Here is a 23,293-nt window from a genome sequence, read left to right as displayed (position 1 = left end):
TGTATTTAAGACTTTTTCCTACTGATAGGATAAAATGTGTTCATATAATTGGTTGTCCTTTTCTGTATTCCCACCAAGGGGCAGAGGGGAAATTACAGGTATACAGATGGCTCATGGGGCAGATTAACCTCCAGAATTCTGCAGAACAGTCTCCTGGGTCTTGTTTAATCCTTAGAGAACATTCCCTATTAATGAAAATATAATAACATGTTATTGGGCTGATTTCAAAGGGATAATCCATATGGTGTTAAAAATTACAGGTGGTGAATCCCCCTGAAAGAGAAGACATTAAACTGATGAGTAGTGGGGATTTCATCAGAAAAAAATAATTTATGAGAGCATGGGAAGCACAGAATAACACAGAGCTTTGGGGGCAGGTGCTTCATCTTGCACATTCACAGCCATTTCCTTGCTTTACCCATGGTAGATAGAACTGGGGGAATTTCAGGTGAACCTTTTTTCTATCAAAAGATGCTCTTTTTGATTGACTGAAAGCATGTGTGAATTCAGGTCAAATTCCCAAAGAAAAACTTTGGCCAAAGGAAAACATTTGAGAGGGCAAACTGTTTTGTAGATACAAGAGTCTAAATTTATCATGCAAAATGAACCTACGTATCAAATGGAGATAAATTTAACATAAAACATCTCTAAAAGGGAAGTGGCAGCCTGCAGCTGGCACATGGCTGGTGAGGTCAGTACAGCACAGGAGGTATTAATGGATTGTGCATGAGGCAAATTACAGGCTGTCCAATGTAGGGTGGATGCAGCTTAACCTGAATTGTGGGGCTGTAAGGCAGGGATGAAGCCATGAGCATGTAGTGGGAGCACACAGCACCCTGATGGGGGAGAATGGGAGGAATAAGGTAAATCTGCACCTGTTAGTGATGGAGCTGCTTGTCTCTCTTCCACCTTGCAGCCAGAGAAGTTCTGCCTGATCTGGTGTCCATACTGCCTGAGTGTGTGCCAGGGTCGGACATTGCCTGTGAAACCACAGCCTCCATCTGCTACACCCTGTTCAACCTGACCCAGAGCAGCTCCCACAACGCCCGGCTGCTCCTCAGTGCCCACGGCCTGCCCAAGGTCATTGCCATCAGCATGAATGACAGGTAAGAGGCTCCACAAGTCTCACTCCTTCCCTGGGCAAAAAAAAACCTGCAGTCTCTGCTACTCAGGGAGAAAAAACGCTTCATCTCAAGGTACAGGACAGCTCAAACAAGTGATGGGAATAGAATTGCACTGATTGGGAAATACAGGAAGATCTCTTACAACAACTCTGCCATCCATAGCTAAATTCACCCCGTTCCAGCATTTTAAATAGCTCCTTGGAAGGTAACTGCACAACATTATCTAAATTCTGATACATAGGTAGTGACTAATCATCAGATCTCATCTGTACCAAAAATGTCTTTCCTGTTCATTGTAACACAGCTCTGATAATCTTTAGCAATAAAATGCAGGGATAGGTTTTACAGAACTTGCAGATCTGCACTTAAAAATAATTTATAAAGTGACATTTTAGAGAGTAGATTCAAAATGTAATCATCCTTTAATATATAATCAGTATTTACTCAAAAAATAATTAATGCTTTATAAATATGAATAATTATTCTGTTTGCCTTGATCTGTCTTTGCAAAATGAAAGAATAAATCAATCTCAGTAAAGGAGGCCTCATGAGACCCTGAATAGTTTAAATCCTGTCTAACTAACCACAGATTTTACCTACTGGAAAGATTCTTTCAAATGCTTGTTGTGCTGAGGTGTATTTTCCTCAGCTGGAAATCAGTAGTATGATAGCTGCTCTAAGATGTAGGGTACAGAGCACTTGATTTCCCCCCTAATTTTGAAGAATGAGTGAAGCAGGAACATGCAGGAAATAGAACATGCAGGGAGGCATGTTCCATTTGTTTCAGCAATAAGGACAGCATGAAACATGCTACAATACCTAAAGGGTAGCAAACCAGCCTTGAGGAGTAAAGAGAGACAAAACAAATGCTATGAGGTTATGTTTGCTGAAGTCTGTACATGTACTGTGATTATGATGTGGGAATTTAAATATGTTTCATCATTCTTTTTCCAAAATTGCAGCAATATGTTCAGCAAAGCGAGCAGGGCTGCTTCAGTCCTCCTCTACTCCCTGTGGTCACACACCGATCTCCACAGCGCTTACAAGAAGGTAAGCACAAATCAAAATAATCTCTCCTTCTAGATCTAGAACTCTCTTATTTGTCATCTGGGGCCCTTAGCATTCCTGCACATTTATGAGTCAACCTATGCTAGGATTTCACATGGTCCCTGAATGTGGTTTTCCTGTTACCTGTACATAATCCTGCGTAAGTAATGCACGGCCTTAATTTCTGCTCATCAATGTTCATGTGCTCTCCCTCTGTGGTTTTATATCCACTGGCAAAGCTAATGAAAAGTGCTGCTGCTGCCTGCCAGAAGTGTCAGATGGTGAGAAGTGATGCAGAGTAGGTGACCATCCACACTGGCTGAACCAGCCTGGCACAGAGGATCTACGGTGCCAGTAAAAACAAAGGCAGGGCGAGGCAGCTTCCTGCTTTAAAACCAGAGCAGTTTTGTTCTTGTTGTTTGCATGGCCTGGTAGCCCAGGTGTCAGTTATGCTCAGACAAAACCTAGAGCCTGGGAAAGATGTTGGCAAACATTTACAGTCATAGTCAAATCAAACAAAAAGTGACCAGCATGAGTCTGCCATAAACCACTTTGTTTCTGGTTTGGTTTTTTTGAAGCTCTGTGACTGCTTTTTCAACACAAAGCTGAGTTAACTTCCACCTACCTACCTTCACCCTGCCTTGCAAACTGTTTTCAGTGCTTGTTTGTTTGCTGTTCAGAATTTGTCACTTCAAATTCCCTGTAACCTAAAACTGTTCCAAGTTCTCAAGCTAGCATTAGCATTTATTATTCAGCTGTTTCTCTTTGGAGATCTTTTTGGTTGAAATTTGCTGCAAAAAAGTTCCTTAGCATAAACTTTAACAGTGTTGCATCACACTTAGCAGTACTGCCCCATAGGCCAGAAATCTGTGTTCAAGAATAAGGGTATTGTGCCATATAAATTCTTAACCAGATTTTGTTGTCTCTGGTTTTTTACAACTGCATTCCTGACTTTACTGTACAACAATATCCCTGATGGCATGAATTTTCTGAAGTCACTGGTAGTTTAGGAACTCCTATAAGACACATTTGTCAGACTTGATTTTCAAAAATGCTGATTATTTGCTGTTTCTGTGCAAATCAGGTCCCCTAGATATACCAGGTATGGCACTGAAAACTTCAGAACCATCTAATGCATAGACATTTTTGAAACCTTAGTCCAATAAATCACAGAAATCACTTGATCAAATAAAATGGATAAAATCCTGAGTCATTTTGGCATTGCCCTGTGTTCTTTGTTCTGACAGGGTGAACCTCAGCTAGGTTAATCTCAGCTATTAGTCACCTAAAAGTTAGGAGTCTGTAGAGCTGAGCTAGAAGAACAGACTCCTGGTACAGTCAGTGGAGAGAGTTAAGCAATTCCAATTATTCATCTCATCTATCTTGGACTAAACAAGCACTGCCTGTTCTGTCTCTGTGACTGCACAAGGCTCTGCCTAGACCCCTACCATGGCTCCATATTTAGCTTTTAGGCAGCTGGACCCACCCTTCCCTTGCAGAATCAGCACTGAAGATAATGAATTGTTCTGTTTCTTTCATTCCAAAGGCTGACTTTAAGAAGGCGGATTTCATCAACAGCAGGACCACAAAAGCCTACAACTCACTAAAAGATTGAATCAGAGTGTAACACCATGGAAGACAGAAATCATACAGCAGTTAATGTAACCATCTTCACATGGTTGCTGTTGCCATCCTGAACCACAAAGTATCTCAGAAAAAAAAAAGGATTTTATTTTCTATAAAGACTTGAGTGGCCAGAGAGTAGTTTTTTTCAATTTTTAATCCTAATCACCTTGTTGTCACTGTATATATCCGTATAAGAATAACCAAAGATGGATTCTCCAGGATGTCTGAGATGAAGTTTCATCCAGGTTTACCTGTAGTCAGAGCTCCAGGTGACTGCCTTTGTTCTATACAGAGGATTTTGAAATGCTGATTGGCAGCAAATTCTTTTCAGACTGTTTTGTACCAAAAGTTTTCTACAGTGGATACGCATCAAGTGCACTGCTCAGAACTTAGTAGCTTTTCACTCTTGTTTCTTCACACAAGCTAAATAAGACTCTCCACACTCCATGAGTATGCACAAGAAGCTATTTCACTACCTGCATTATAAAAGCACCAATGAAGTTAAAATTACTATTTTTGTATTGCTTGTTTTCATGGGCTCACTGGTTCCTAAGCCTCTTTCCATTGAGATTGCATCAGTAACAGCAGCAAAACTGATTTTACATAGATTTTATCATCCCTTGCTTCTTTCATTCTCCCTCATCTGGCTGTTGCGTTTTATCTGTGTCCAGAAAGGGTTTTAACTAGAACTGGGTTTAAGGCACTATGTTTCAGACACTTTAGGCTGCACTTAAACCCACCATTCTTTGCTAGTTGGTGTAGAAATTATACGTGGGTGATTCAGTGATTATTTTAGGAAAATTGCAATTTTGAAACAATTCTGTTGATAATCTATATATAATAAAGGGAGTGTGGTCTTGCCTTTATTTTTGAAGTAATAGACATGCACAGAAGAGGCTGGGCTCTGTGCTGATTAAGGAATTCATCTGATCCTGCTTCATATTCTTTTACTTGAAATGATCATCCTCCCTACAGCGATTACATGCAATTTGGTAACTTTAGGGCTGTGTCTGCACATGTGGGAATCCATAACAGGAGGGAAAAAAAATTCCTGAGCACCTGAAGGCTGTTTTCATGGTATGACACTCAAGATGATAAAGAAGCACTAAAAAAACCCCATCTGCTATATTTAGTAAGTCAGATTTTTCTCAAAAAAAAAAAAAAACCCCAGGGGTCAGATTGTCTATTAAACCAATAGGAAATTCTCACACAAATATTGAGTTATCAGCTGATGTGATCTGGCATTACTCTTCTGAAGTTAGGGGAAGTGAGCTACCTTTATGGATATTTTGTCATGTGTATTTACAAGCCCTGCTGCTCAAACAGAGCCCATCCTGTACCCTCACACTGAACTGCTGGCACAGGAGCTTTTATGGCTGCTCTTGTCCAGAAGGAGATGCAAAATCCTTGGAGTAGGGACCTCACCGAGCAGGTCACCAGGCGTCCTCATTTCAACATTCCTGGCTACAGGTCTGGCTCCTACCAGAAACTTAGAACCAGCAGATGGTTACACTGCACTGTGTCCAAATGTATTTCTGGATATCAGGGAGCTGAATTCTGCTGGCAGATGCACATAGTTCTCCGAGGAGTCCCAGAAAGTCCCACACGTGCACACAGAACAGAAGGTGCCCCAGGGAGGTAAGCAAACAACGCTGCTTTCCCCTCACTGATGGTTTTCAGAGGGCTGTTAGTCCTCCACATTCACTTTGAATAACTTAAATCAAATGCACTCCAGTAGGAGGTTTTAAAAATACTGTTATATTTTGTAAGATGTCATATTCAAAATACTGCAGGTCCAAAAACAACACAGGGGAAGGGAACTTACAGCACCGCATGTTGAGGAAATTGTTTTTGTAACTTTTTCAAATATGATAGAAAGCACACAATTAAAATCCAACTTTCTCTTCTAGCTTGTTAACCCAAGTAACTCTGCATGTGCCATGAATGAATAAATACCAGGAAACCTGGACAAGTCTACTTTTACTGCCTAAAAAGAAGTGGTCAGCAAAATTAATATACAAAGAGTAAGCCTGACTACAGAGTAGCATAGGAATGAAGAATTGCAGTCTAAAAGATCAGGAGGGGAGCTTTTAGAAATACTCACACATTTAGTTTTGTTAAACTCACATGCTATTTAAAAACCAAAACAAAACAATGGTGCTGGGTACTTTTAGATATATGTGAACCTCTCAGTAAAATGTCCTTAGAAAGGAAATTCAGAGTTTTTGGGTTGTTTCTATTGATGCAGTGATTTTAAAGGTCTTTTTCAACCTCAACAAATCTATGATAGTGCCCCTTTAAAATCAAAGCAGTGTTCAAAAGTCACAAAGAAGTATCTCAGGCCTGGCAGCAACACAAGAAACATGAGACACACCTTATTACAACTGATCTCCTACTTGTATGCAATCAAAAACATTTCAGCAGGACTCCAAAGAAAACAAAGCAGAGAAATAATAAAGTGCTCTCTCTGATGCAAAAAATCTGTCTTTGGTCTTTTTGTTATTTTGTTATTTGGCTGGGATGCAGCAAATGTATTTTCAAGCCTTAGCCCTTCCTTCAAAAGGCCAAATTAATTTTTAAATTAAATCTAGGTATGGAGACTTAGATTTTTCTGCAACAGGGCAGTGTTACTGAAGGCAAGCTGTGTTAATGCTCCTACTGGCATCAGAGTGCCCCTGCAAATAATTTCTTTGTCCAGTTTTGATGACCTGTCAAACCACCCAGAATCTGCTGGTTTTAACCTCTCTTTAATTGGTATTTGCCAGTAAACTTCACCACGGGCCGCTGGAGATCTCAAAAATAATTAGAATCATTCTCACCATAGTCTTGGGCTTGGGAAATAGAACATTCCCACTTGCTCTTTTCCCGAGAGGAGATTTGAAATCTTGAATTTAAACATGCTGAGCAGTGCCCAAAGAGTCTTTGGCTAAACAAGGAACTGACCCCAGGTCCTCTTGTCTTGTGTCTTAACCACTACCCACTACAACCATCTTTCACGGAATTGTTTTAGTAGAAACTCTTGAATAGTACAGATAATTTTGTAGTAAATTATAGACATTGCAAGAGAACTAGTCATTCCTTTCCTCATTTCATCCTCCTACCTTATTTTCTACTGTCCCTAATCCTAAACATCAGTGCTTTTTCTTCTCCCTCCCTTCTTAAAGAGAATTAAACTATGTAAAATATTGCATTATATTGTGCATGGACACGGGGTTACTTGGCTTTTTTGTGAGGTTTTTTCTTTTGAGAAGGAACATGCTGTCTATTAAGAGAGGTTCAACCTCCCCTTCTGGGCCCATAAAAAAACTGCAGGTGAAATGAGCTGGCACCATCACAGGCCACACACAAGAACCCCAGCCCTCCCCTGGCTACTGTTGAGGCTGGCAGTCCGTGCTCCAAAGGCAGCCCATTGAAGCTGAGGGCAGTCAGGCTGCCTGTTTGTGTGTCACCACACTTAGCTTCCAGCTTGCCAGATTCTCCCATCTTTAGTTTTCAGGGCCAAAAAGCCCAGCAGTGTTGCTTCACAGCTCTCTTGGGGGATGGTTCATGAGGCAGCCTGATGAGCAGTGAATCATGCACAAGCTACGCAAAGTGGTGGGATCTGGTGCTTCCCAAGTTCTTTAAACTCCAGCAGCTGTGCTTCCATTCCTTTACTTAAACTGCTGCTGATTAAAACCTCAGTTTACATTTCTGACTCATACTCCAGACCCATCCCATGGGGAAGATAACATGACCTTAAGGCATCATCTGATAGGAGACAAAGATCTGGGAACAGAAATCAGACACGAGGAAATGCATATTTGAGCTCATCACAGCACACCCTGACAAGCCCTGAAACATCAGATATTGGTGCAACCATGTGAGTTATGCCTGGAATATTGGTTTAGATGTTGCACAGCATCTGCCCACTGAAAACCCAGCAGGGAGATTTGCTCAAGTACACCAAAGACAAAAAGGGCTTTAGTGCAGACATTATACACAGATCAGGAGTTTTCCTTTCTCTACAGGCTTACTTTGGATTTATTAATAGCTTTGCATATGAAGGGGAAATAAACTAATTTTGTCTTATTTCACATGTTCAGAGCTAAAAACATCCTAAAATACACATTAGAGGCACTCTAGGCTTAGGATCAGAAATTAGAATTTGCTTGCATCCTTCCTTTAGCTGTATCTTCCAGTATTGTATACTTCCAGTGACTGTAAATAATTCAAGTTTAGGAACTTAACATTTCTTTAAAAACTTTGCAATTATTCAACCTAAGCTCCCATTCTCTTATTTGTATCTTATTTCTCTTAGTCCTCTGTCAGACCAGCCTAAATATGCACAGATACAGAGAGGAGGAAGTAGGCATGTCCTTAGCAGCTACAATTTGGAGCCAATACTGCAAATACCCCCACGGTATCAGGGGCTTCTGCACACACCCATGATCACAGAGCAGCACCATGACCATGACAGGGAACAAGGACACCAGCTGCAAATCCAGTGCTCATCATCAGGCAGTGTTTTCCAGTGCTGACCCACACATATTCCCTCCAAATCTGCACAAGGCCCTCTCTTACCTGTGCCTGCATTTTGGAGGTTCTAATTTGTAATCAGCTGTAGGACTGAGTGTAACTACCACCACTTGCACCTTGAAAAAACTGGGTCTCCAAAATCCCCATCTTGCTCTTCTTTCTGGGGTTCAGAAGGATACCACTACTACCTCAGTTGTACTTAAACATCTGGGACCTCCTGCAACTTCAGTAAGAGGCTTAAGGTCTTCCTCAGTTCTAGAGAAATTTAAAGGCATTTTTTGACCCTCAAAAATAGGTCCTTACTGTGTTTTCACCAGAAGGGGAAATAGCCATGTCTGAGCCACAGAAAAATAATAGTGATAGGGGCTTTTTTAGCTGCTGCCAAGGAGGGTGAAATCTTTCAGAAAGTTCAGAAACTTTCTGAAGCCCATGAAGGTCATAAGAAAATGGGCTCCAGCCAGAATAGCTGTGTTTGGCTTGGAATAACAACAAAATAAACCAGTAATGTTGTACTATCAGTGTTGAACTCTGCCTGGAAAGCACACTGTGCCTTAGGATACATGAGCACACTTGAGTTTTAACGCAAAACTCTGGACGTTGGGCTTAGCCCAGCTAAAAACTGTGTATGAGTTTAAACCCTGCACAATTCTTAAAGACTGGAGAACCTTGGCAACCATTGCATTGCAGTTACAACGCAGCAGCACGCAGGATGCTGCAGTGAGAGCAGTGGAGGCATTATATCTTTCTGAAAATTAAAATAGGGGTTCTTCAGGAGTTCCTTCTTTCCTGATGCTGGGAAAAAAAAAGTTGCTCTAAACATATGATACATATAGCCTTGAAATACTATTTTTATAATAGGATAATATTTGTTACTTTAAAAGCATATGGACAAGAGATAAGAGTTTTTAACATAAAGGGAGGCTGGGATGAGAAACTCGGGTCTGATGATATATACATGGTGATAAAAAGGAGAATCTACAAAGCAATATTTGCACCAGTACTGTAGGGAGTTTTTGTGTTTTGTTTTAGTGGTACTACTACTCAACCTGAAATTACTTAAAACCTGGAAGTCAAGAACTGGTATTTTGGATAGCAGTAATGTTCTTGCAAGTGTTATTGCAAAAGATTTGGCACAGTTTGAATGACACAAAGAGATGGAGGAATGATTGTCTTCGGGTGTGAAAGATTTGAGCAGAGGCCTTTGAAAGAATTCCTGCTACGTACACAGCATGGATTACCCATCCTCCAAGAACAGGTTTCCTGATTGCATCAGTTATTTTCTGCTGTTGTGAAGAGAGGTGGACAAATTCACCATTACCTCAGGGTTGTAATTAACCCATTGTGAGGGTTGTTATGGATAATAAATAGGCCACAAAGAATTCTACAGTCTATGATATGCTCACCTATAAAAGAAGAGCTATTTAGTGCATCTGAAAGGCACAGACCAGTGTTTTACAAAGCAACCTCATGTTCTTCACATCCACTGTAGTGGCTACAGATGTGGATTTGTTAAATAAGCATTAAAGGGAAAAAAAGAGAAAAAAGCATAAGAATCTGAGGTGGCCTGATGTTTCTATGTAGATTGAGAAGTTGGGCTCCACTGTTACCATTTTGTGTATCGTCCAGTGAAGATGTACCTTCAAATCCTAATGTCCTGACTCAGAATGAGAACAAAAACAATTCCAGCACCCCCAGCCTGATCCAACACAGCAGAGCACTGGAGCAGCTTTGGAGGAACATTTACTGTTCCACGTGCAAGATTCCCTGTGTGATTTCAGTGACCAAATGTCAGGCACGCGGTGGATGCTCTGTCATTGTGCACACCCACTTTTCCCACAGGACCAGGGAGCTTCCTGCCCCATCCCTGAGCCATCTGAATCTCTGCCCATCTGCCTTAGAGCAGTGGGATGGATGCTTGGTCAAGGATCATTTGAACAAATCTGGGGTGGGCACAACACAGCAGCTTGGATGGGCTCTGGACAGCACAGAGGCAAACGCTGCTCTCTACCCATCCTGTGGGCACTCACTTCATGGAAAAAATGCACTTACCAGCATCAATCAAACAGTCCTGCTCCTTGTGGCTGGCCAAAGCCTTGGGAAATGCATGCCTGCTCTCAGGTTGTCCATTGAAGTCGGCAAACAGCAGTGAGCTGATTCCCAGCAGGAAAGAAAACAAAGGTAATGAAGGTGTAGCCCTGGAGAGCGGTCCCTGATCTCTCACGTGTTCATACCAACCACCTGTAGTAGATGCATATTTTGCTCTGTCACTGTTTCCACTCCTGCAGTCAGGCAGTAGGACCTAGGCTGGAATTTTGTTTCTCAGTAGACACAAAGCAAAAATAAAATTTAAAATCACTGTAATATCTCAAGCCTGAAAAATATTTTACCACAATTCTAATAAAATATGAAATTATTATTAAATGCTTATGGCCCTGTGGTTCAGGCAAGAAGACATCCTCCTGACTGCTGGCAGCATCACTGGCAAGGCTTCTCTCCTTCACCCCAGGCAGACCCCAGGATGTTTAGCTCTGGCTGGAAGCAAAGCCCCAGCAGGACCCCCTGTCTTCACAAAAAGGACAGCAAATAGCCCATAGTTTACACTGTCTGATGCTGTTGTCCTTTAAGCAGAGGCACCTTTATTGGAAGGGGAGAGATTGATTTTTACATGCATGTCATTTAACAATTGCTTTGTCAGGGTAAGAAGGAGGAAAAGGAGAGTTTCTGTGAAGATCTTGCCAACATTCTTTCTCTTTCTGGGCTGTAACAATAACTCTCCTCCTAAAGTAAGCAAAATATGATTCTTCCCCACCCTCTTCCAAGATAAATCAATTACTGTTTTTTTGGGATGTCCTGTGTACAACAGGCATGCTGAAATGTGCATGCACGCTATAAAGTACAAATTCTTTTGCTCTGGCTTAGGAGACAATTTCTGAAGGTGACAAAGTTGAGACCAGAAATAATCCAGCAGTCCCATCTCTGCTCCCACATCAAAGTCAGTTCCATCTCCTGTAAATTTAGCAGTGAAGTCAGGGTAACACATTGCTTACCTCCATAAAATCCAAAACTTCAGACACAGAAAATTCACCACAGGGTTGAGGAAAAGGAAGGTCTCAAAACAAAGGGTGTTTCAAGTGTGACTTGAGGATTTTCTTGCCAAAACAAAGTGAGATACATCTGTTTGGATCCTTCTTCAGTTCAACAGTAGCTGTGTTGATAGAGTGGTGGCTCCCAGGGCTACATCAGGAGATGCAGCCTTGCTCACTGAAACTTCATTCACGTGGAAGGTAAGTTCTGAAGGGACAAGAGAGCCAATGTCTTATGCTTATTTATTATTCATTGTTCCCTAAGGAGCTTTGATGGGAAGCATCTTCAGTAATATTATTCCAGTTGCTGGAGTTCTCTAATTGCCCAAACATACTAGTCAGAAACTGTACCCCAATGGTTGGTGGAAACACCCCAGCTCCAGCATTTCTAAGTGGTATTTGACAGCCCTGCATGCTCGTGTTTCCTCCTGACAACAGGTCACTCACCTGCCACTGGCTTTCACCCATGGCTGAATTTAGCAGACTATTCCCATACTCCATCATTTGCCATCTCCTCCTCCCTGCTACGACCTTTTCAGACCTGTGTATCTCTGACCCTTGTAATTTGCAGATAAGGAAATAGATCAGCTTTCTCACACCTGTCTGTGCAGTTCCAAGTTCTTTGCATTTGTCTGGTTACTGCATGCACTATAGAGATAACATCTATTTGGAGTATTTTTTTTAAGTCTGCTGATATGAGACACCTGTCCCCATAAACAGCTCTTAAAAGGCTTTTGATTATTAGGAGGGATAGTTATATGAAAACTGAGCTTGTAGCTTGGTATAAACAAAGATGTGGTAAAACTCCAAGTTGTAAAAAAAAATATTAAATCACCACACCTTGGATTTTCAAGTTCTGTTAAAGGATTTCCATAACTGAAGCTGTAATTCATATTCATCCCCAGCAGTAAAGTAGAACAGCATTTAGACTGGTTTAAAATACTTCATGCTCACTAGACTGTACTTTTTAAGTGCGTGGCAGGGATGTAAAGCAACCTACAAATACTTGAAACTAAACCCCAGAGACCACAGAACCAAACTTGTTCCAGCAGTGAAAGGTGGTAAAGCAAGGGGCAACAGGGCAGCAGCACCATGCTGGGGTGTGGGAGATTCAGGCTGGGCATTAGGAAAGAACTTCTTACCAGCTCAGTGATGCCATGCTAGAATGCCATAGCCTCTCTGGCTATCCAGAGAGGCCAGAGATGCTCCATTCCTACCACTTGGGAACACTTGGCAAGAGAAAAGCTGCCTGGTAACTCAGTATTTCCCATTCTGTGCACAGTGCAAGTGGTTACAGCTCCAGTTGCTCCCCTTTAGTACAATGCAATTTCTTTAGGATTTTAAAACTTCTTGTCATAAAGTGAAACTGGTTAGTTTAGGCTTATGGGAATAGAAAAAAAAAAAATCTTTGAGGTAACTTTAGCTGGAGACTGGGAAATATTTTCCCCTTGAAGGCAAACTCATCCCCTGGTTGGAAATTCCAACTCCAAGTGGCCCTGCCTAGCTACATGAAGCAGACAGAGCAACATTAGTTCCAACTAACATTAGCATTACCTGGGTTTGGCCAATGACACCAAAACAAGATGTTTTCTCATTCCCCAGCACAAAGTTTAGTTTCACAGCAAAGCAGGTAGATTTTTCACAAGTTTTGATTGCTTCTGTACTTCTATGTTGTTGCTGTTGTTCTAATCAAGCCAAGAGCTCTGCCTCCAAAAAAATTCATATAATCCTACCTGAAAGGAAAAATATGAGTTTGAGAGAAAAAAACCAAACAGTTGCTTACAGACTTTCTTGAAGTGGGCCTTAAAATCACCACTATAAAAGACCTCCCCCACATCTGTTTTCAGAATCTACTGTACTTTTGCTTGAGCTTTGATTTTCCATAATGTTGACAGCTTCCTTCACCATACTTTTTATCCTTTTATGCTCTCCTTTCAGTAGAACTCTCACATTACAGCTGTAGTAGTCACCATCAACCAAACCAGGCCAGCTCTGGAAATTCCTTTAATCAGCTCCCTGATCAGGAGCTTGTATGTGAGCCCCACATAAAGCAGCAGTCACACCCCCCTTAAGAGATAATTTAAAGGATCTTGGGTCTTGCCCAGCTGATGAGTGAGCAACCCAGTCAGCTGTGAAAAAGGTCTCAGACACAAGGAGGAAACTTGACCTTGTTTGTTAGCTGTTTCCACCAGCTATAATCCAGATGAATTCAAATCTTGGGCCACCAGTGCAAATAATGTGGAACTCATTTTTCTCATTACAGTTACCATGTTAGTTTTAATGAGCATTTTAGGTAGTAAATATTAGAAGACATCATTAAAGTGCTAGGTCTCCTATTACAGATTCATTTTGGTTTATAGGTCTTCATTCTTTTCTCCTTTCTTAAGATAGAGTAAAATTAGGAGTAAAGGGGAGAAGGATAATAATGTACTGTTTGAAATTAAGGAGCTTCTTTTGTAATTAATATGATGACTTAGAAATTGGGATTATTCTGCTGCCTTTTTTTTTTTTTTTTTAACAGCCTGAGTTAGAAGTCCCAGTTCACCTGGGAACCTAGATAAAAACAAGCAATGTGTTAAAGTGCCCAGGGAGACTGAGAGCACATTTTTAAACCTATTTAGAAACCTTGTTCCTACTTAGGGAATGGGAATGGAGAAAGACCTGGGATAGACCTGTGGGTAGCAGTTAATTGATGGGTAAAATTTGTACTATATCTGTCACTTAGTAAGTGCTGAACAAAGCAAAAGATAAAGACATCATAACTTAGGAGGGAAGAGCCTGAAATTGAATGAAAGAACTTCATACTGAAATAATTTACTTTTATGCCTCCAAGGCAGAATACTGCAGCAATCTGCTATTCTAACAGCAGTAATAAAGTTGGAGGTAGTTTGTTCACAAGATAAATCCTGTGTTTCCTTCTTAGTCGATGTAAAATTTAAGGGGTGTCTGCTAACTAGAGCCTCAGTTGTAATTCTATGAAAATACATAACCTAGTCAGCAGTCATTGCTAAGAAAGGAGTTAGTCCTGTCCTTACAAACCTGAGCTGCAGGCTGCCCTGAGAGCCCAGGCACTGAGTCCAGATACAAGGCACCAAGTAAACAGAATTCAGTGGTTTAGGAACCATCAAAAACCTTGTCATAAGGGAAAACTTTGGCCTTGGTTCTTCCTTGCAGGATGTTTGAAGCCTTAAGAAGCCTAGTTGCCATCACGAGTCGCATATAAAAATTGGAGTTTTTATTCCTCAAGCATGCAAGCACTTTAAGAAAGAAGCATATAATGCCAGATATGTACAGAACTCCCCTTTAATATTGCACATCTAAGCCTCTGCTTACAAAGTACAAAAGTAAGAGGAAAGAACAGCCTGAACACTGTGCTCAAACTTCATTCTCTGTACAAATGCTATGGTTCAGAATGTACTGCAGGAAAAGACCAACAAGTTTTACCTGTTCTTGAAGAGTTTACTGGATTCCCACACCCAAAGGTATTCTGTTTATTGTTTCTCACCTGTCAGATCAATGAAAGCCTCTGGGCATCAGTGAAATCTCCTATGAACTGGGTGCCCTTCAAAACAAGTAGTTTTTTCTCTGGCATCAGCTAGAAGAGCTGAATTACCTTCACCTTTGCCATCTCAAACATGTAGGGACTCCATTCCTTCAAATACCCACCTCAGATCATTTTCCAGGGACAATCCACGCCACCTCCTCAGCAAAGCACTGATGTGGTAGTTTGTTGTTTGTTGTTGTTGTTGATGTTGCTTTTTAATGCTTTGGAAAAATCTTATTGAAAGGACCATTTGGGCACCAAGGGGAATTTTCTGTGCCTGCTAGGAGCCCACAAGTATGTGAAATGCTTTCAAAGGTGGCAACCAAGCACTACTCTGGCTTGGTTTTTGGTAACATGGATTATATATATAGTGACATGAATTGAAAGTCCCTGCTTCAGATAAAGTGCTTTATTTTATGGCTTCCTGGTAAATTGCTTTTGATAGCTATTGAACAAACTTGGTATCAGAAAGCATGAATGCTCTGAGCAGAACTACCAGCATTCACAAGCATTTGGACTGCAATATGCACAGCAGATTCAGGAGTTGGTTGGGTGTTACTTCACCTTCAAGATTAAAGAACTATCAACTTATCAAGATTTTTTTCTTTTTTTTGAGATTTATTGTTTCTGACAGACAAATGTAGACTAACTATATTCAGCAACTCCCACACATATTTATTTTAGGAGCTTTCTCATTCAAATATGGGCATTCTTTTGCCAAGAGAGCTTTCATATCACCTAGGTTGTTTCTGGAAAGGTGTGAAATCTATTCAAGCACACCAAATTCCAATGTCTCTCTCGGTATGCCTGTGTGTTTGAGTGTATCTGTACCAATTTATGTGCAAGGGTTATATTAAGAATGCCCTCAAGAATAAGGGGAAAGAAAAAAGCCAACTATTGAAAGTTAAGAAGGACCAACAGTAAAATTACATTTTTTAGTCTGTCCTCTCATGTTTCCAGCAGATGCTCTGCATTGGAATGGTGAGAAAGGGTCTGATCTTGGAAATTAAATTACAATCTCAATGGCAGTCTAATGGCTACGTCCACAAGAAGTCACATTACTTTAAAAGTAACTCAGCCTTGCTGGCAACAGTAATTTTTGACCCAGCCTTAGTGCTCACAAACAATTCATCTGGCTGAAATGCTCAGATGCCCTCAGACGCCAGCTGCGTGCTGGCAACAGAGTGGAGTTCTAAAAATTAGTGCACCTTTTTTTTTTTCTTCTCAGAAGTATTAAAAACCACACAGGATAATTACAACAGTTCTGCAACCCAGGCAGAACGCTGAACCTGCCTGACCCATTCTCTCACACCAAGTTTCATTTGGCTGGGGGCTTTAATTTACTACATTTCAACATTCTGCTGAAGCTGTAGCTTCTTTTCCCACTGCACAGGCCCATCCCATGCCAAGAGAGGGCCAGATGCACAGATAACACTGAGCAGAATTTATTTGGCAGCTCACCCCCACAATCCTGGAAGGAGGTGTTTAGGTGCCAAGTTTAGACAGAAGCTTCTGCTACATTTTGACTGTTGCCTTTAAAGCCTGTCAGCAGTGCATTTAGGACCACCAAATGAGGCCCCATGCCAAAAGCTAACTGTAGAAAAGTGAGAATGTGGCATGTTTACAATATTGAATTTTAAATGCACTCTGCATGGACAAGAGCAGCAGTGATTTATCTATCAGCTGTCTCTGCAAATTCACCCTGCACCTAAAAGAATACAAATGCAGAAAAGCAACCAGACCTTGTTTCTCCCTCACATTGCAAAGGAGAATTAGAAGGGCAAACAGCTCCAGTAAACTAGGACAGCTGGGTTTTCTAGCCCAGTTTAGCCAAGGAACCCCTTGTTAGAAACAATCCCTTCGTATTTCAGAGTACCTTTCTCACAATGTTAATAATAATCATCCATAAAAGCACAGGCTTCCAAGGCATTTCTGCCAGAATCAGAAAAAAACATACAAGAACACGTGGCCCAGGAAGGTCTGCCTGCCAGGGAGGACAGGATCCAACAGCTCTTTTTAAGAGCTGTTTGAAGATCCTGACTGAAAACTGTCAGTTCATATTCAGAATTTATTAAGGCTTTGTGCAAATGTTCCTTTAATGACACTACTAAAACCATCTTATAAGCATTCAGAAAAACTACACTTCTAGCTTGGCCGGGATGGAAGAAGACAGCTTAATTAGAAAAACCAGATTTTCAGACAGAGCACATTTGGTATTTCAGCTCTGTAATTTTATAGCTCTGCAGAAATTAACTTGCAGAAGCTGAGATCTGCTTGCTTCCTTTCACAGGGAATGCTCACCTTGTGTTTATGCTAATAAAATTATTCCTCATTATTTCTATTTCACATGTGCTGTATAGTCTCTTCCATTTCTAAACTACAAAGACCAACAAAAAAAATTATTCCAGCAAGGCCTGTGGCATGATCAGCTAAGAAACCATCAAGAGAAGTTTGAACTGTGCTAATTTTGGTGGCTGAACTGCTTTCTTGTTAGTTTTACACAGCATCAGAACTGGCCAAGTCAAATGCACAAGACCATCTCCAACTTCCCATAGGCTCAGTGCTCTAAGAGGATGAAAAATCCTACATGAAAAATCTCACTGGGATAAAGGAGACAGATGAAACAAGACAGACTGGATGGAAAATAAGTCAATCACCAATCTAATAAAATATATATTGCTGTTTTTAGGGTTTGGTAAAACACATTCTAGAATGTGTAAACTGCCATAATCTCTGGAGATAACCAGTTGTCTCCAGCAGAAGTGGTGAGGTTCCAAAGGGTCACAGGATGGTAGGCATAGGACTTATCATTACAGTGGGTAAAAAGCAGGTCAGTAATTTAGATATCAGTCAAACCAACCTGACCTCTGGGATGACATATTAATCTGCATTCTGGCAATAAATAAGGACAGTCTGAAAGTGCCTCATTCATTGCCTGCTAAAGGTGTCACCCAGATTTGAAAAATGCTTCTCCCATTGAAATCCAGCAATGGTACACGATCGATTTCCTGGTTTGCCCTCACCACTGCATCTTCTCACAAACTCAACAAAAGGCTGGCATCAAGCAGAAAGATGGCCTGTGTTTTAAGGTGAGATTTAGTTGACTTTCATCTGAAAGAGGGGGGAAAAATGGATGAAACCAAGGTATTATGAACCACCAGCTAATTGCACTTTGAATGTCTTTGTAAAGAACACCTTTCCAGTCTGAGACCCTTGATGACTAGTTTTCAACTAGTTGATAATGGCAAGTACTTGCAATGCTTCCTTAGTGAGGTTACTCAACACATGATCATTCAGCAGCTTTGTGGAGCACTTAGGAGCTCAAATCTTGCTGAAAGACTTTTACTGTGGAAAGTAAAAGCAGGCAGCCATCACAGCATTATACAGGACTCAGAAATCTTGTTGTTCAATCTGGATGTCATTGCTGGCTCAGAGTGTGGTTTTGTATTAGTTTAAATCAACTTAAATGGTTCCTTTTCCTCCCTTATGGCTGTACTTTCCCTCTGCCTTCCCTTGCATCAATTCTGGCATTTATTTGACTCCTCTTTGACTGTTTTTCACCTTTGCTGAGGCTCCTTTGAGCCTGTAGCTCTACAGCCAGTTTGCCTGGTTGTCAGGCGGGTGTGGCATTCACCAGGGCAGGCACACACAGCCAGGGACAGGCTGAGGCTGTGCCTGCAGACGCCCCTGCACACTTTGCTCTGGCATGTCACCAGCCTTGGCTGTGACTCTGACATTCATGACCTGACCAGCCCATCACTCATCAGAGGAGAGAGACTCTTGCTGCCATCCTCAGGAGAAATCAAGACCACAGTGACAGTAACTGGGTCTCTTAGGTATCTTTCTTGCTGTTATTTCATGCAATTGATTGATATCAAGTGCAATTGATTGATATTGGTGAGGTTGCCGAGTCCCATCTCCAGGTCTCCAGGCAGTCAGATCACTGGCCAGAGTGTGATGCCATACCTTCAGGTCAGGGCTTTCAAGGAATGATAAAGTGAGCCAGATCCCATGAAATCTGGTGTTAGCTGATCAGAAGAGCAGCACTCCCAGAAAAAAGTGTCCAGTGTTTGCATGCATGCCCATCATGCCAGGCCATCATGCTTTGTTCATGCAGCGAGCCAGGAGAGTGGGTCATAACCTCATATGTTAGTCTGGAAAGGGCTTCTCCCTTCCTCTTTCCTTCAGAGGACAAGAGTCATCCTTTTCAAGTCTTCTCTTGCTCAAAGCCATTTGACTCAGGTCCCAGACCTGCATCTCCTCCCTAGGGAGATGAGAAAAACCAGAAGCTTTGTTGCTCACATTGCTTCATGATCATGGATGATGTTAATTGCCCCCAAAGCATTTAATTTCAGGAAGCATTCTCTTACCCACTCAGTCAGGAACACAACCACTAAACAAGACATAAAGATACTTATCATAGCTCTTTATTTCACTGATCTCAGAGGAGCTGCAGTAGCATGTCTTACGTGTGACTCACAAACCCACATTGTTTGGATACTACCTGGTAACTTAAAGCCTTGGTTCTGAAATGCTGTCCAAGGAGTCTCCTCCTCTGGATTAGCTGAGGACTTGCATCTTGGAATGTTGCAGCCTCAGACCTCCAAGGGGGTTCAGCATCTTAGCCACAGGTGGACCATGCACTGATAGTCCCAAGTCAGAGCAGTCAGCCCACAAGAGCCAACAGATTTAGGGAAGGCCCTGACTGACTGTAATGAGGCTTGGGCAAAGTGGAGGTGCCCAGGGAAAAAGGTGACCTTGTAAAGGAGGGACCTCATTAGCAACTGACAGGACTCAGATAATTTCTGTGGAGACACATGGAACAACATATGGATCTTTAGGGAAGTGTTCTGTGTCAAACTGCTTTCCCCTCACCTCTACCTGCCAGTCAGGTGAAAAGATGGAATTCTGCTGCTCAAAATACCAGTAACTAGTGCTACCACGCTTCCCTGCTGCCTCCTCAGTCTTCCTGAACGAGCCTTAGAGGAAGGAAACAAAAAAAGCATCCAGGTGGGAATGTGCCCCAGCTGTGCAGGTTTCAGCTGCTCCAGATGTGGGATGGGAATAGGGCTGTAGGTCTCCAAGTGCCACTGCTCAGGAAGGTGCTCTGAGTGCTCCAGGGCTGCTGAGTGCACAGGAGGTAAAAGCTCCGGGTGAGGGCGTGTTGACACATTTGGTGTGTGCCACACCTGCTCAGCCAGGAACTGACTGACGCAGTTTCACTCCCTGGGTCCTTTGTCTATGGCTGTGATTGCTGCAAACCACAGCTGCCAACTGAACTCTGGCCTGGAAAGGCACACCCATACTCAATTTCGGTTTAAATGGGATTACTCTGGTTTTTTCACAGGTAATTTCCACTGAAAGTCTCTCCCATGCGCTACTGCAGCCACAGAGAAATCAGTGCATCCCTGTGAATTCCCAGCTGTAGAGGAAACCACCCTGCAACCAGAGGAGAGCACTGCCCCACTCCTGCCAGCCCCAGCCCCAGCCCCAGCCCCAAGCCACACCTGGCACAGCCCTTCCCTGCTGCTGGGACCTACCCAGGATTTTTGCTGGAAGCCAGCCCAGGGCAGCAACAAAGGGAAGGCGTTGGCCTCTGCCTGGGAAGTGCCAGCACAGCCCCTCTGGTGACTAACCTGGCACTGCCACACCGGGCAGGCTGAGGGCTTACTAGGTGGGGAATTATTTCCACTAGAGTCATTGAACACAGTATTTCCTACTTCTAGTTTTTCTTTTTATATTACCAAAAGCAAAGTGGAGAGCACAAATCAATAAAATGCACCAGAGATGCACAAAAGTCCCCAGTGACCTCAGAGATAAGACACCTCAGAGGTGGGAGATCCCCTGTTAACCCTGTGCCCCTCACCTACCCAAAGAGCTCACAGAGCACACACCAGCGTGTTGCCTCCCTCGGACCAGCCAATCTCTCTTTCACAAATGGTGCCACAAATATTTAGGCCCAAGGTAACAAAACACACCAGGACTACACAAATGCACTTCCAGAGCAATGGTAGGAGGGATCAGGCAGTCCAGGTCCTGTTCCTGTGAACCTTTTCCGTGAAGGTCTAACATGACACTTCTGGGAGCAATTCGCCAGGAGCAGTCAATCAGAATTCCTGTACTGCCGAATAGCAAATTTCCACAGATAATGGCTTCCTTCTCATGCCTCACCCCAGGAAACATTCAAGGCCAGGTTGCATGGGGCTCCCAGCAACCTGATCTAGTTGAAGATATCTCTGCTTATTGCAGTGGGATTGGACTAGATGGCCTTTAAAAGGTCCCTTCCAAGCCAAATCATTCTGTGATTCTCATTAAATCCTTTTGGTTAATAAAGTTCTAATAGTCCCGCCCTTTCTTGTAAATCCTAAGACTTGTGTGCTTTCCTAATCACCAACATATTAATCACTTTTCCAGGAATTTTGCAAGAGGAGACTCTGCAACATAAAGCAGATTTAGTTTACATAAACCAGAGCCAAGAGCATTTTGACATCAGGGTTCATAGCCTTGACATAACGGAATTAAACTATTAAACTATTAAACTATTAAAAGCATTTAGGGTGTAGATGAAACATATTTAGGAAATCAAACCTGACAGGCTACCACATAACAAGGTAAGAGCATTGTTTTGGAATCTTGTAGGGCCCCTGATTCCGATAAGAAGGCATCCAAGTAAAACAAGGAGAATTATGAGAGTAAAATCGATGTATACCCATCAAAAGTTGAGAACTATTGTCTGCAGTTTCATGTGCAAGTACCCCTATTTCAGCTAGGAAAAGAATCATTAAAAAAAGAACTAAAAAAGCCTAATGGGGTAAATGCACTTTTAACCAAACACTCTTACTCCTTTTCATCATACACCATCTTTGATAGGTGAAATGCCTCCGTGACAGGCCTATTGGATGGTGTTCAGCAATTGAGATTCTGTGGGGAAACAGAAAAAGTTGTTGGGGCCAGAGATGCTGCTTTTGGAACATGCTCTTGTTTCCTACAAAAGAAGCACGCACAAATGGCAAGAGAAAGGAATTAAGCCAGAAAAAGACACTTTTGGCCCAGTTGCTCTATTCAACTTGCAATATTACTGCTGAGGAAGTAAACTGCTACAAACTCCTTCATGCATCCCAGCAACTGGGCTTTTAAAGGCATGATTTTAGTGTCTTGTATAGTTCTGTAAGAGTCCCCTTGTAGTCACCTTATATTGGGAAACCTGTGCAGACAAGTTTGCTTGGGGTCAAGCTGTGGAAAAGGTGTAGCCAAACGTTACTGGGAATGGTATCACTACCAGCACAAGTGCTGTAATGTCTTCAGAGACAGAAAATAAATCACATTTCGGATGACAGGAATGCTGAAAAAAAAACCAGATAAATAAAAAGGCATGTAACAATGGAAGGCTACGTAGGGAGCTGCCTTATTAGCACTCCACAACTGTGAGAGGAGAGCTTGAGGCTGGGCCCTTCACCAGCAGTCCTGAGGGAATGCATTTATGGTGCTTAAAGGATAATACTCATGGGGGTTACCCAGACAGAAGACCTGGGAAGAAGTGAAGTGCTAAAATGAAAACCTCACATTCCATTCCACTAAGAAATCTGCCTCTGCAGTTGTTCCCCCTGTGCCTCAGACTGAATTTCTGTATTTTTGCCAAGTAGCTTTACCTATATCATATAACTTTGGGTTTAGCCAGACAAAGGGGAAGTAATAAACTGGAGCATATAGAACAAGATAATAAAATGCAGAAGTTTTATACTGCTGTCCCATCAGCCTGAGAAAATATATGAGATCTTGGCTCAAGCAATGATCAAGGAACACATTAAGCAGCATTAATTCCTCTCAAGTGCTTTCTTGAGAAACAACTTCTCTTATCTTAGCCCCAAAGTTACCTCTGCTCCTTGCAAATTTCTGCCTTAATCCCAGCAGAAGGATGGCTATGATTTCAGTAGTAAAAAATTATTTGCAGAGATAACAAACCTATTGAAACTGAAATGACTGATGGAACCACTGATCTCCAAGGGAGGAAATTCACAGAACTTAAATTTCCCATTTTATTCATTTTTATGCATCTCTTCAGCAGTTCAGCCCACATTAGCAGAGACAGTGGGGTCACAAGAGGTTCAAGGCACACTCACACCATTACCTGAGCAAGGCTTTTTGTGCTGTAAAATCTGTTTCCTATCTGGATTACAGGAGGAAACATGATCTGCTTAACCAATGCTTCTAAAACTGGCTGGTTTTATAGGCAGCCCAATAACAGATTTGTCTATCTTTAAAACACTTAATTAAAAAGTTATTTTCACTAAGGGCTAGCCTCTGCCTCTTCTGGTTGAAACATCTGGGCTACAACATCCTGCAAGGAAGTCTGT

The 23,293-nt window shown here is 41.9% G+C and overlaps 1 protein-coding gene and 1 long non-coding RNA gene across 9 annotated transcripts in view; one reads left to right on the top strand and one right to left on the bottom strand.

The window, feature by feature from the left end:
• The window catches only part of PKP2 (plakophilin 2), a 36,441-nt gene extending 32,637 nt beyond the window's left edge, over window positions 1-3,804 (top strand). For both annotated transcript variants that reach the window (XM_069003123.1, XM_069003124.1), the window contains exons 11-13: window positions 917-1,106; window positions 2,087-2,174; window positions 3,718-3,804. In XM_069003123.1, the coding sequence (XP_068859224.1) occupies window positions 917-1,106; window positions 2,087-2,174; window positions 3,718-3,786 (347 nt within the window). In that variant the 3' untranslated portion in view covers window positions 3,787-3,804. The remainder of the gene's footprint in view (window positions 1-916; window positions 1,107-2,086; window positions 2,175-3,717) is intronic.
• LOC138104195 (uncharacterized) lies at window positions 24-13,434 on the bottom strand. 7 transcript variants are annotated; one of them, XR_011147974.1, is made up of 6 exons: window positions 13,255-13,434; window positions 12,950-13,128; window positions 11,360-11,603; window positions 10,362-10,462; window positions 8,492-9,104; window positions 7,929-7,994 (listed from the first exon to the last, which is right to left on the bottom strand). It is a non-coding gene; the product is annotated as an uncharacterized lncRNA (long non-coding RNA). The 7 variants fall into 7 exon arrangements; XR_011147975.1 differs by lacking the exon at window positions 7,929-7,994 and adding an exon at window positions 10,551-10,630 and having other exon boundaries at window positions 9,020-9,104; XR_011147978.1 differs by lacking the exons at window positions 7,929-7,994; window positions 8,492-9,104 and adding an exon at window positions 24-185.
• Between the last annotated feature and the right edge of the window lie 9,859 nt (window positions 13,435-23,293).

Source organism: Aphelocoma coerulescens, chromosome 1A (assembly GCF_041296385.1).
Source record: "Aphelocoma coerulescens isolate FSJ_1873_10779 chromosome 1A, UR_Acoe_1.0, whole genome shotgun sequence".
NCBI classification, from domain to species: domain Eukaryota; kingdom Metazoa; phylum Chordata; class Aves; order Passeriformes; family Corvidae; genus Aphelocoma; species Aphelocoma coerulescens.
The sequence above is the reverse complement of the archived record's forward strand: the minus strand, read 5'-3'. Positions and strand labels throughout refer to the sequence as shown.